The sequence below is a fragment of the Colias eurytheme genome, chromosome 29 (assembly GCF_061535395.1).
Source record: "Colias eurytheme isolate Ceu_HAF_F1 chromosome 29, ilColEury1 Martin Lab GWU primary, whole genome shotgun sequence".
Lineage (NCBI taxonomy): Eukaryota > Metazoa > Arthropoda > Insecta > Lepidoptera > Pieridae > Colias > Colias eurytheme.
Window position 1 is genome coordinate 5,631,177 of NC_143008.1, and position 14,747 is coordinate 5,645,923.

Genomic DNA, 14,747 nt, shown 5'->3' on the forward strand with positions numbered 1-14,747 from the left:
AAATATATGTCAACGATATTAAAGCAATCAGTGTTCAGTGATAGTGAAATGGTTAACAGTGAAAGAAATTTTAGATTCAGTGCTACTTTAGGCTATACGTCTCTATTTTTAATCTTTGTACCTACTTGTAATTCTATTTTTACTTTACTTACTTCGTTATAAGATATTAAATGTAACATGTCTGCGAAATCATCGGATAGTTATTAAAAATGAACAAACCGATAATTTCGCACTTAAGGAGGGAGGAGTTACGCATCCACCCCAACCCTCTGTGTTAGGTTGAGCAATAGCTTTCCGCTGGCCTCAGCAAGACCACCGGAGAGTTCTTGCAATTTAACATAAGCATAGCAGTTATTGAAAAACATTTGTTTCGTAATAAGGTATCGATTGTATCATTGCATGTAATTCTGGCATTAACATTTGTGACTCCAAATCGTCCATTTGTTATAGTTAATAATTAAATAAGTTTAATTTTAATTTAATTTAATTTTTTTAAAAAAAGTCAAATCGCTCCCGCAAAGTTTAACTATGTTCTTAGTCCTGTTTTACCCTATTTGGCTACATACTTATATTATAAATGTCAAAATAACTCTGTTTGTCTGTCTGTCTCTTCTTCATGCGGACATGCTAGAACCGATTGCTATGGAGATAGCTTGAGATCAGAGGACATAGAATAGTTTTTATAACCTTTCTTTGGTTTTATAACGAACTACAGTGTTTTTATTTACTATGCGAGCGAACCCAGGGCGGAAAAATTACAAATTCTTGTTTGTAAAATCCTCAGAATAATGACTTATGTGTGTTTGGTAGAACTAAGGTCCAGTTATGTACCACGATCAAAGCCACGGTATGTAAGTTAGTCGATAAAATGAATGCAAAAGCAATTAGTTATGAAGTTCATTGGATTGTAACGTTAACACGCAATAACTAGTTGTTTTAATTTTTATACAATTATCATGTAACTAATAGTTTTTGTGTGCTTATGAAATTTACCGCGAAATGCACATTTTTACTCGACTGCGCAAGAGAGGGTTATGATTTTAGAAACTTTAAATATAGGTACCTAAGTAATTAATATTTATATCTAAGGATGGTTAAAATTTAAAAGTTATATTAGTTAGACACGTGAAAGATAAACTGTGATGATTGAAACTTCTTTAAACATTGCTATTTTTGAGCAAAACTTTCTTCAATCTGGTTTAGTCGTAAGCAAAGGAAAATTAAGGACTAATCCCCACTAATATTATAAATGCGAAATTAACTCTATCTGTCTATTACGCTTTCCCGCTTAAAACTCTTAACCGATTTTGATGAAATTTGGCACAGACAATCTTTAGACCCTGAGAAAGAACATAGGCTACCTTTTATCAAAACACCACGCGAGCGAAGCCGCGAGCGGAAGCTAGTTATTAATAAAAACACATAAATTTAATTTAAATTAAATTTACATATTATTTCATTTTAACTATGGTGAAATTAACAATTCATTCAATATTTATTATTCATTGTTTGTAGAATTTAGATAAGAAACTGACAAGTGACAGCAGAGGATATCATTTCTCTATTTACTGATAATTCTGAAGGCAGTATTGATAACTGCATACGTAATGGGCTATCTTCACAATGGGCAGCGTTGGGCGAGTAGAGGCAATCACGATGTTGATGGCCTAAATGTCTACGATCGGCCGTCATTGTAGATGTTAATTCGTTATCGCCGTAATGGCGGCAAACATTGACGATCAATAATTGTTGTGCCAACGCTGCCTATTGTGAAGAGGGCCCATAAGGATATTTAGGACGCATTTGTCTCATAGTGATAATATTATAAAAAATAGTTTGTTTAAATTATTAACGCATTTAAATTTTAAATGCGTTAATATCAGGAACTGCGAATCCAAAAATTATAGGAGCGGAGCAATGCGGGTAAAACCGCAGGGCACAGCAGCTAGTGATAATAATATTTAGGTATAAACATGAAGAGCTGATAATTGCAATAATTTAGTTCAGACGCCAGTGATAGATAGTTTAGATTTGCATAATAAATACTATTTTTATCCGTGAGTGAAACCGCAGACCGAAGTTAGTTACAAATAAAAACAGAGACATAAAATTGTTTTCGCGCCTAAAATAAGAACGCAATGGCGTCCTTGACATTGGGTTTAAAAAGATAACATTCACTTGAGTTCGTTCACATTTTTATCTTATCTGTTGACTAAATTATCGAAAATACTTACAGATAATAAATAATCAATAGTAGCCTATAGTGACAGACAATAGAATTTTTACGATAGAATTTATTACCTCATATTATTATCTGTTTTTCGTAAATAATCAGTTTTAGTTTTTCGGACTGATTATAGAGAAATTGTAGTACATATTTACAAAGTACATAGATATATTAAATAGATTAATGGTAAGACGTCATTAATTTTAACCTACATAAAAAAACATTGTTCAACAAAAGAGAATAATGTAAGTAATTTCAATATTTTATATCGGTCAACGGAAAATTTGGCATTATCACAGTATTACCATATTTATTGTAATACTAGCAGTCCGCCCCGGCTTCGCCCGTGGTACATATTTACGTTTTCTCTACATAAGAACCATCCTCGTACTTCAAGGAATATAATAAAAAAAGAATTAACGAAATCGGTTCAGCCGTTCTCAAGTTATGCGCTTACCAACACATTTTGCGATTCATTTTTATATATAAGAATACTGTGGCATTATGCTATAGATATAGGTACTAGCTTTTCTCCCGCAGCTTCACCCGCGTTTTCAAAGAAATACCGGTATAGTTCCAATTCCTGTGAGATTGATGGTTCAGGTGACGCCTCTGATCTGTTGGGCTCCTCTTTAATAAAAAAAAATGTATGCGTGTACTAGAGTACACACGTAAGAAGTGAAACTTCTTTATGACCTTAAAAATGTCACGAGTATGGCGTAACGCAAAAATGTCACGCGTACGGCGTAACGCAAAAATGTCACGCGTACGGCGTAACGCAAAAATGTTACACTAAAGTTTTGTCCAACCCCGATAAAGAAGTTTCACTTCAAAAAAATGTGTGCGTGTACTAGTGTTCACACGTAAGAAGAGAAACTTCTTTATGACCTTATTTTTCAAAAAATAATTTACTATATGCAACTTTACAGAAATACGTCGAATCACGCGTGGTAAGGATAAGAAAAACATGGCGCGTAACAGAAAAATGTCACGCGTAACGAAAAAATGTTACACTAAATTTTTTTCCAACCCCGACAAAGAAGTTTCACTTCAAAAATTTGAATGCGTCTAAAATTAGAAGCTCGATTTTAATTAAAGACAATTTGGCTGCAACAATGCTCTTGAATGGAGAACTGCCAGGGCTTTTAATTGTAAGGTGAACAATGTGATAAATTAAAAATGACAATATAATTTCGTACATAGCTATTTTGATTGTTATTCAACTAGCTTTGCCGCGCGGTTTCACCTGCGAACAGGACTAATAAGTACATAATACAAATATTATGTATAAAATGTAGGTAGTTTGTTATGTTTGAACTTTGAAGATATGAATATTATGTGTTACTAGATTTCCGCCCGCGGATTCGCCCGCGTTTTCAAAGAAAACCCCGCATAGATCCCGTTCCTGTGCTATTACCAGGATGTGAACTACCTACGTACAAAATTTCATTTTAATCGGTTCAGTAGTATTTACGTGAAAGAGTCATAAACATCCATCCATCCTCACAAACTTTCGCATCTAAAATATTAATATAGTAAATAGGATGTATGTTCGTTCTTCTTGCACTGGAAAACCACTGAACGCTTTTTTATAATACTTAGCAGTGATGTAGCGAATCAGAATAACACATAAGCTGTAGAAATCTTGCCCGCGGGTTTAGATTAACATTACTAATTGAAGAACAACAAAGACAGGGTAATAGGTACCTTATAGAGACTATGCTAGCAGGATTATTTCCCGTGTGCGAAAGAGATAACGCTAGACAATCTATGTCATTCTTCCACACAGGAATTCTGCTTTAAGAAATTATAGTACAGGAGGTAGTAAAAAAATATTTATAAACAAATGCGGGTAGCGTGGCCGAGCGGTCTAAGGCGCTGGTTTAAGGCACCAGTCTCTTCGGAGGCGTGGGTTCGAATCCCACCGCTGCCATGATTTTTTTATAGTTTTTATTTTAATTTTGAGGATACATTACAGTGATAAAAAAAAATATTCAGTTTAAAATATCTTTGAACGATAATGAACGGTTTTATCTTTTATTTTATTTAAACTGACTGTCTATCAACGCAAAGCCCAAATCACTGATTGGATCGAACAGGACATTGGTAAAATTGTGGCAACGCAGTACTGCCACAGAATACATAATAGTAGCTAAACGCTACAGAACGAACACTCCGCCTCCCGCCAAAATTAAACACTTACCTCACCCCGCACGATCACGCTATGATGGTCCGCATAAGGACGATACGCAACGAAGATTGACAACATCTTTTATTTTGATTTGTGATTATCGTTTTTTGTAGAAAATGGTTAGATATTGTGCTGTTTACGGATATGTATTTCACCAGAAAAACGCGACTTTCTTTACGCTAGTCACAAATGTGCCAACCATGAAGCGTTAACACCTTGGTTGACACACACATTTGCAGTCTCTACAGTGTGACTGTCAAAACGATAACTTTGTATGGAGTGTCCGGGGTGTGGTACTGCCATAAATTAAAATATTGAATTGAATTGAACTGATTGGATCGGGCTGAAATTTGGCATGCAGGTAGATGTTAGAACGTGCCTACGTTGAAAGAGTTTTGATCAATTCTACCCCTAAGGGGATAAAATAAAACTATACCTAATCCCTACTATTAACATTATAAATGCGAAAGTAACTCTGTCTATCTGTCTGTCTGTTACGCTTTCCCGCTTAAACCTCTCACCTTGAGACCCTGAGAAAGAACATAGAACCTTTTATCAAAACACCACGCGGGCGAAGCCGCGAGCGCAAGCTAATTTATAATAATACATACTAAGCCGCTAAAGCGGCAAAAGCCTAGCTTCTGTATATAAAATGAAAGATTTCGTGATCATTTTTATCGCGATAAAAAATATTATCAGACAAAAAATTACATAATTAAATGTATTCATGTGTAGCTTATAAATAAACTAAAAAAAAATTGACTTGACCCTGTTGTGATCAATTTATTAATAACTAACTCCCGCCTACGACTTTGTACGTGCATCCCCGTTTTTACCCGTTCCCGCAGGAATTTCGGGAAATCCTTTCTTAGCGGATGCCTATACGTCCTAACATCTACCTGCATGCCAAATTCCAGCCCGATACGTCCAGTGGTTTGGGCTGTGCGTTATTAGATCACTATATCAGTCACCTTTGAGTTTTATATATATAGAAGAAGAATATATAAAAATATCACGATAGATAAAGTATCGTAATAGCATGACATTTTGTGACCAAAACGTGACAAACATAATACTTATATATATCATCTGTATATATGTTATAGGCAAACTCCGAAGCTCCGGCGCTCCTAGGTTGGACTGGTCAATCCTCAGGTCAGACTGAATGACTTAGTCAAAGCCCAAACAAATGTAAATTTTCGGCCTTTGACTAAACAATTTTCGTCAAACCTGGGAGAGACTAATTTGGTCAGGCAAACGTCAAAACACAATTTTATTAAATCGGGGTTTGACGAGTCAAACTCCGATATAGGTATGAAGTGTCTTATCTTCGTATATTTGGAAGCATTTTATCATTTAAGCAGCTTTCAAGTCTTAAGAACCGCTTAACTCTGCCAGTTCTGACACCTGATTGGTCAGCTTACGTGATTTTCACTTTTATATTTGAGATGCTTTGAGAGAATGCCGTGTGGCATTAGGCCCGCCTTCTGTACGATGTGCAATAAAGTATAAAATAAATAAATAAATGCTTTGGAATATACGGAGGTTAGTTTGTATAAGATTAAGTATAAAAAAATAACATTTTTAAAATTTTGATGTTTATTGTCTTAATAATTTCTTAAGTAATTAAAATGAAAAATTAATCATTTTTCTGACATGGTGAGGCATTTACTTTAATGTTAATTGTTTGGACAAAGCTAGTCGTCCGCTAAACGGATGAATAAAATAAATTAGTCGTCCGATTACCGGATGAATAAAATAATTTAATCGTCCGATAACATCTATTTATCTATATAGTTAGGTTATCGGGGTTTCTTTAGAGAACTGCCGCACGTATTATAGGTTTTTTGTGGGGGGAGGAGGGGGGAGGAGGGCACACGTAGGTATTTGATTTTTTTTTTGCGCGTCGACGGAGTCCCGCTTCGCGGGGCTCCTATTTCTGTGTAGTTTTTTTTTAAGAAACCTAACCTAACCTAACCTAAACTTGATTTTTTTTTTGCGCGTCGACGGAGCCCCGCTTCGCGGGGCTCCTATTTCTGTGTAGTTTTTTTTTTTAAGAAACCTAACCTAACCTAACCTAACGGCTAACCTAACCTAAACTTGATTTTTTTTTGCGCGTCGACGGAGCCCCGCTTCGCGGGGCTCCTATTTCTGTGTAGTTTTTTTTTAAGAAACCTAACCTAACCTAACCTAAAGGCTAACCTAACCTAAACCTAACCTAACGAATTAAGGGCGAATATCTCGGCCATTTTTGATTTTAGAGAAAAGTTGTTCCTATACAAGTAAATTATTAAAAAAACAAAATACCCGACTGCACACTAAAAAAAGAGTGATTGAAATGAATCTAATGATACCGCATACATATTTTTTTAAAGGGAAATTTAGAAAAAATATTATTATGTCTTTATCCCGTGGGACTTTTAGGATAAAATGTATCCTATGACACTCCCGTAATCAAGACAAATCTAACGATACCTCATACATCAAAATCCATCAAGCCGTTTAGGCTACAGGTGGTCACAAAGGAAAAGACATACATACATACTTACATACACTCGAAAAACATTACCCTCCTTCTTTGGCAGTCGGGTAAAAACATGCTTATATTAGCGTAATCTTTACGATAAAACAATAATAAATAGGTGTTATAATGACACCAACTCCATCAAAAATTTTTCTAAGTCCTGCGCCCCCTTTGCTTTAGTCCAACCCAACTAGCTTTAGTGTTAAAAGGTTATCTATTAATCCGAATAATCGGACGATTAAATTATTTTATTCATCCGGTAATCGGACGATTAAATTATTTTATTCATCCGGTAATCGGACGACTAATTTATTTTATTCATCCGTTTAGCGGACGACTAGACACTTCGTAATTGTTTTAATAATTTCTTAGGTAATTAAAGTGACAAATTAATCATTTTTCTGACATGGTGAGGCATTAATGAAAAATGCGTCGACGACCCATTTCTAGTCGGAACACCGCGGTCCGCGAGAGACATTATGAACCTGTTTAAACATATTCAGATCAACGTTTGACCGAGAATTGCAGTCGCTTCTAGGATTGACTAGGCCAAAACCGAAACAGAATAATTTACTTTCGACGTTTGACTGAAAAGTTAGGAGCTCCTGGGTTTGACTAAAAATACTTCAGGCAAAGGGCGAAATTGAAATGTATTTCGGGGATTGCCTGATGGCTTTGGCCAAACCTAGGATAAACCAGTCCTTCCGCGAAGAGACTGTGTATCGGACTTTGACTATAACATATACAAAAACTAGCTGTGCTCCGCGGTTTCACCCGCATTGCTCCGCCCCTATTGGTCTTAGCGTGATGATATATAGCCTATAGCCTTCCTCGATAAATGGGCTATCTAACACCGGAAGAATTTTCCAAATCGAACCAGTCGTTCCTGAGATTAGCGCGTACAAACAAACAAACGCTTCAGCTTTACAAATTATAATATTATAGTAGAGATGAATTTTCTCTTGGTCACGGCCATCACGGCCAATACCGCGATCGATTTCGATGATTATTTTTTGTTGTATTAGTTGACATCATCACCTATAATAATCACTACATGGTATAAAACAAAGTCGCTTTCTCTGTAATAATGGATAATTTTCGAAGCGATTTTAACCAATACAGCATTAATCCTTAACCAATTAAATACCTTGAATACATAGATCTATATGGCCCTTCACACCATGATCTAAGTTCACACCGTATGATTTTTTAGTGAATATTTTCGAAGATATTACAGATTTAAAAATTTCGGGACGTAGCGTTTGCGGCGCCGGTGCGGCAAGAGCGTGTTCACAGTTTTTCTTTAGTGTAAATTTACTATTTAGTATCAGCCATAGTATCAGCATTGCACCCGTTCGAAGCCGGGGCGGGTCGCTAGTAATAGTATAAAACAAAGTCGTTTTCTCAGTCCGTATGTCCCTATGTGTGCTTAAATTTTTAAAACTACGCAACGGATTTTGATGCGGTTTTTTTTAATAGAATGAGTGATTGAAGAGGAAGGTTTTAGCATATAATTTATTAGATTTTAGACAAAGCGGGCGAAGCCGCGGGCGGTAAGCTAGTTTTTATAGTATATTTAAGTATTTTATAAGTATGCTTTATGCTTTACAATAATATAACGTTAAAAATATCATAATTGCATCATATTATTATGTGACCCGTGTAAAAAAAATACCGTGATTTTTCGTTCACGGATATGGTCAAAAAATATCACACATTTTTCACGCGTGTCTTTCACGCGCTGTTTTTTTTAATCTGATATAGGTGTTTCCGCGACTTATTACATAAATATTTTTTTTATTGTATTTATGTCTTAAAAGAGCATAAGCCATGAGCCAAAGAGCTTAATGTATATAGCCGTGACTAAGGGATATATACATTACTCTCTTTGGAAAAAATTATAACATAATGCATAATATATGTATAGAAGACTAGCTGCGGCCTGCGACTGCGCCCCTGCGGTTTCACCCGCGTGAATCCGCTCCTGTTGGTCTTAGCGTGATGATAGTATTGTGGTAATAGTTATACAGGTAGTTATAATAGGTATACCGGGTCCCACTGTTGGTATACTAAGCTCAAAGGAGGCTATAGTTTTGCATACGCTGAGTACGTAAAAAATACTTATAAAATTTCAGACGCATTTTTTTTCCTTTGGATTTTCAGGAAAAATTTAGCAAAAAAATTTTTGAATTAATTTTGTTTTTTAAGTATTTTTTACGTGATCAATGTATACAAAACTATAAGTCCCTTCGCGCTTAGTATACCAATAGTGGGACACCCTGTATAGATATTATATCCATGTACTAAAAAACATCTGACCCTACACTATATCAGCCATGTATTTCCCACGTGCAGCCAGACTAGACAGGCATCGATAACACATTGCGTGACACGCACGGCGCCTGTGATAAAAGGTTTTAATTATAGATGTTTATAAAATAATAATAGTGGGTAAATAACTTTGTTTTTTCGTTGATTAATACAGGTAGGTGACAGAGTAAAAACAATGTATAGGGCATGGACCCAATAAATATCTTATTTGTTCGTGGGGACAATAATTTTACTTCGTAAAAACAAGTTCTAAAGTGTTAAAATCAATGACTCTATTATACTAGGTTAAAATGATCTAAAATATTTATTTAAGGAATTTTTTTGCAGTACCTACCTGTATGTGCAAAATAATGTATTTTTCCTAATGTAAAAATGGAGGGTTATTTTAATATTTAGTTGTATACAACTATAGTATTGAAATATACTATATACTATAGTATTGAAATTTGAAATGCTTACTTTAATCTTTATTAAATGAGAAATTATTAAGGAACAAAAAAACCCAGCATTTGAAATTCTGCAGCATTATTTACAGAAAATCTATCGTGCAAAAAAAATATTAATTTAACAAAAAACTAATCCACCTTAGAAGAAGACAAAAATTAAATCGGACCCTTCCGGTTGGTCAAAGGTTTGGCTTTCAAATTAGAAAAGAATCATCAAAATCGGATCGTCCAGTCAAAACCTCTTAGTCAAAAAATCAAATTTTAATTTGAAGTGGAATGAAAATACTAGTATACAAATTACTAGGTACGTTCATTGCGTTACATAAATTCACATAAATACGAATTTATAAAAAAAAGAAGCGTGTGTACAGTATGTGTGATAAACCCTATTTTTTATTTTCTAGGTACAAAAAAAATATTTAAGTATTTTGAAAAATTATTTTAACTTAAAATAAAATAATCGTCGGTTTCTACCGGTCTAGGAAGTGGTCTAGGTCTTCTGACCGTATAGTCCTTTACACAATAAAGACTAAAACTTATTCCTTAACAGGTAACAAAATTCCCAAATCTTTCCACTTAAAAAAAGCTATAAATAAAGTCGAATTTAACACAAATAGAATTTAAAACGCGTTTATATTGTATCACGCAAGATTGTGCCGACGCTCGATGGCCGCGGCGTGACAGTAGGGTGACTGTGAAAGCGAGGATAGTGGAACTTTCCCAGATTTAAAACTATTTTTATTTTATTTTTTGAAGTGAAACTTCTTTATCGGGGTTGGAAATAAATTGAGTGTAACATTTTTTCGTTACGCGTGACATTTTTCCGTTACGCGCCATCTTTTTCTTATCCCTACCACGCGTATTCCTGTAAAGTTGCATATAGTAAATGATTTTTTGAAAAATAAGGTCATAAAGAAGTTTCACTTCTTACGTGTGTACACTAGTACACGCACACATTTTTTTATTATATCAATAAACAGTAGAACAGTGGTTAAAAGTACAATAAAACTTAATCTAAAGACAGGTATAACTGCCCAACCAATAACATTATCAACAGCTTCTATCGCAGGCCGTGAGCGTGGAGACCGAATCCAGATATTCCGTTACGAAAATAACTTAACACCTAATTTGTTTCCGTCCATCCGTTCAGCTGTTTCATTTAAAGTATGTATTTGTCTAGGAAATTGTCGGTTTTATGTGCGGGTCACAGTGTGGGTAAAACTGCAGGGCAAATAAAATATCTGCTTTCGATTTATTTATTATTATCTATGGTGTTTGATAAAAGAATATTGACATTCTAATCACATTGATTAACTGAAAAGTATCCCAAATCCTACATTTTATATATTTTGAGTACATACCTTGTTGAATAATAATAATTAATATTTTTAGTTCAAAAATCTATTAATGACAATATTATACATAAATGATAATTATCAAGCGATCACGATGTAAACATATGGCTTTTATCTCAGTTATCAAATATTTAGATAAGAATAAATTAGTGAATCGGAACATGAATGACAAACATGAGACTGTTGTCTACCATTTCAATATTGCGTATAATTCTTCCTCTTGAATCACTCTATCTATTAAAAAAACCGCATCAGAATCCATTGCGTAGCTTTAAAGATTTAAGCATAGATAGGGATGCTGATGGAGGGAGAAAGTGACTTTATATTTTTATTCTATGTATATGAGAGAATATTGCCTGTACGCTTAATTTTACTTTTCGAATATAATTCGTTTGAAAAAATGGTTAAAAATAGAATTTAATACACGTCGTTAAATTTAAATTTAAGTTAATATTTTTACTACTCAAAATTATTCTATTATAATATATACATATTTTTCATATTATAGTATTAAAAGTAATCAATAATATTCATTTCACCATATCAAGTTATACGGTCAATGGTCGTTCAACTTTTTATTTCACTTGAATAAATAAGAAGCTGTTTTTCTAAAATATATGTGTTTTTATAAAAACATGTTTGTTAAATCTCTAGTACTATAATATAGTATGGAATAACACTGAATACGTTTTCTAGCTAAATAAAGAGCGTGTGTGCCGAACACACGTGACAGAAGTGAAACTTCTTTGGCAGATTCAAAGGTACCAAAATCGGCGCCTTACTCCACGACGTGATGGTATTGCCATGACGCGACCTTGAAATTTTACTCTCAATGCGCCTAAAGAAGTTTCACTTCAAAAATACATCATCTTAGCAACAATTTTTAACGAGTTAATTATAGATATAAGAAATGAGATACAAATTGTAAAAGCTATTAACAACCAGGTTGATAGTAAACAAAGTAATTATACATTTTGTTAAATCAGCATTAAGATGTAAACACATTGATGAGTTATTACTTATTTATCAATAATAGTTAATTGATCACAAACAAATTAATTATAGAGTCTATTAATTACTATTTATATTTATTAGTTATTTTTAGACATTTCAGTGTATATTTAAGCGCGTTGTTTTATAATAAACTAGCGGTCCGCCCCGGCTTCGCCCGTAGTACAATTTACGTTTTCTCTACATAAGAACCATCCTCGTACTTCAAGGAATATAATAAAAAAAGAAGAATCGAAATCGGTTTAGCCGTTGCGTGTGATGCCGTGACAACGCGAAACGGGTTTCATTTTTATATAATATGTATATTATAGATAATCAATATGTGTAACTTTAGCGAGTATTTTTAGTTAAGAAGAATATACATGTTACTATTTGTCATAATTAAATTCTCTTAATACACTAATGGAAATTTTTAATTATAATAAAAGAAAAACAAATAATAATTATGTCATACTTCTTTTGAGTGTATATTTTACATTTTTATTATATTTTCGTAAATTCTTTGACCTAAAAAGCATTTTTTATTTTATAGGAAGCGATCCCGAAACGAATTTAGCCCCAAGGATATAATAATAAAAGTTTTCACCTCCAACAATATTTTCGTACTGAAAACGTAAACAAAACCCTTGACCTCATTCCCCAAATCAAACACTAAATACACTTATATCCGGAACCATCCCAACATCAATGTCACTCTACTCCTGCCCGCATCAACCTCGTGGCATGCGCCGGCGCATCTATATAAACCCTCGAAGCGTTTAAAACCGTTTAGTTCGCCGCAGACAGCGCGCGAGTAAACACGTATCGTGTGTTGCAGAATGTGCGCCGCTATAGACATGTTGGCGTCCGAGCAAATGTTCTACGGCCATAGTCCGCCAGCCGGTTTCCTAACAGATTATTCGGTGCCCGTTAGGAGACCAACAAAATTAACTACTAGAGGATTTTCTGCACCCACGTTGACAGCGCTCAAGCCTGTACAGCTGACGTTGAAAACGGCGCCTCGGAGCTGCATACGGTTGTCAACAGAGAAGAAAAAGAAACATGTTGTGTTTGCGGATGATAGAGGGTTGGCTCTTGAACAAGTGAAGTTTATGACGGAACCTTCGCACGTCCCTCCATATTGGGCACTTAAGGTTTTAGCAAGCCCTCCCACAGAGAGAAAACCTCCAGAACGAGTGGAAGACACTTGGGATATAAGATTTTCCCAACCCGCATCAGATTATTTGGAATTCAGAAGGAGGATAACAGAGAACTGTGTGGCATTAGAAAATGTTATTGTGAAGCAGAACGAAGGTGCCGTGGATGGTACCGTCAAAGTGAAGAATATAGACTTCGAAAAGGAGGTCATCGTGAGAGCCACATCCGATGGATGGAGGACGCAAGAGGACACGTTCTGTGCGTTTGTGGAAACCGGACCATTGAGTAAGAACGGTGTCTCAATATATGACACGTTTGGCTTCAGATTGCAGCTGCCAATACATTCTAAGAGATTAGACTTCTGTGTCAGTTTTCGGTGTGGGGGCAAAGAGTATTGGGATAATAAGAATGGAGAGAACTACACGATAGAGAAGTCGTCAGTGAGGAAAACGCCGGCAATATCGTGCGCAAGGATAAAATACGGGAATTCCTGGAGCAGGTCCGATGCAGGGCATATTCCGTACTGGTGAAATGTTGTAGTGACTATAATGTGTTCTGTTTTTGGAAGCAGTCTGTGCTCATAGCGTGCTAGGAGTGTGGTAAGTAGGCGGCATAGAGTAATGAATGACCAGGATCTCACCTTTTGAGGAGATTTCTTTTCTAAGAAGCAAATGCAATGGAATTGTCGATTTACAGGATCATGTCATAAAAGACGTTATTATGTGAAAATTAAACATGATTTAAACGCATGATTGGAAGGAAATTATAATTATTTATAGAATTTAAGGTAGGTACATTAATTAAAAGACCCTGGCGCCATGTTGAGATTTTGAAAGGTTGTCCTAATACTTCCGTTGATAATGTCTTATCACTTAATTTAGTTTGATCAGTAAAGTTCAACAAATGGTTGTAAAAACGTTAATTACTATTATTTATCTTATCTCTGATAAACAAAGAAAGTTGTTTGTTGCTAGCAACTTTTATCAATACGGAATTTATATTTATCGATCATTTGAAAAAACGTATTAGATACCATAAAAAAATATTTTTAATAAACTTTAATAAACAGTTATTATCCTGAAAAGATAATAACTGCTATAATCTCACTTAATATGGAAAATTCAAAATACTAACTTTAAAAACAATGTTTGGACGCCAAATAGGCACCTAATTAAATGTTTTATCAATCGTTTAATTGAAATGATTACATTGATTAGCATTAGTATCTAGCACTAGCTTTCCGCCCGCGGCTTCGTCCGCGTTTTCAAGGAAAAACCCGTTTCCGTAGGATTTCCAGGATAAAACCTATCCTATGTCCTTTCTCGGGTATCAAAATATCCCTATACCAAATTTCATGCAAATTGGTTCAGTAGTTAAGGCGTGATTGAGTAACAGACAGACAGACAGAGTTACTTTCGCATTTATAATATTAGTATGGATTAGGAATCAACAATTATCTACTTCTTTATATAAAAGTTTTAATACATTTGATTGACAAAACGTACTTTGCATTTTGGACATTGAA

At 34.7% G+C, this 14,747-nt stretch overlaps 1 protein-coding gene and 1 non-coding gene across 2 annotated transcripts; both read left to right on the top strand.

Moving 5' to 3' along the window:
• The first annotated feature begins 4,078 nt into the window (after window positions 1–4,078).
• Window positions 4,079–4,160, top strand: TRNAL-AAG (transfer RNA leucine (anticodon AAG)). The gene has a single exon. It is a non-coding gene; the product is annotated as a tRNA-Leu (tRNA).
• An 8,443-nt stretch (window positions 4,161–12,603) lies between these two features.
• On the top strand, window positions 12,604–14,355 carry Gbs-70E (Glycogen binding subunit 70E). Its single transcript, XM_090118254.1, has one exon. It carries the CDS (start codon window positions 12,904–12,906, stop codon window positions 13,750–13,752), a length of 849 nt encoding a protein of 282 aa, XP_089974380.1. The 5' UTR covers window positions 12,604–12,903; the 3' UTR covers window positions 13,753–14,355.
• The last annotated feature ends 392 nt before the right edge of the window (window positions 14,356–14,747 follow it).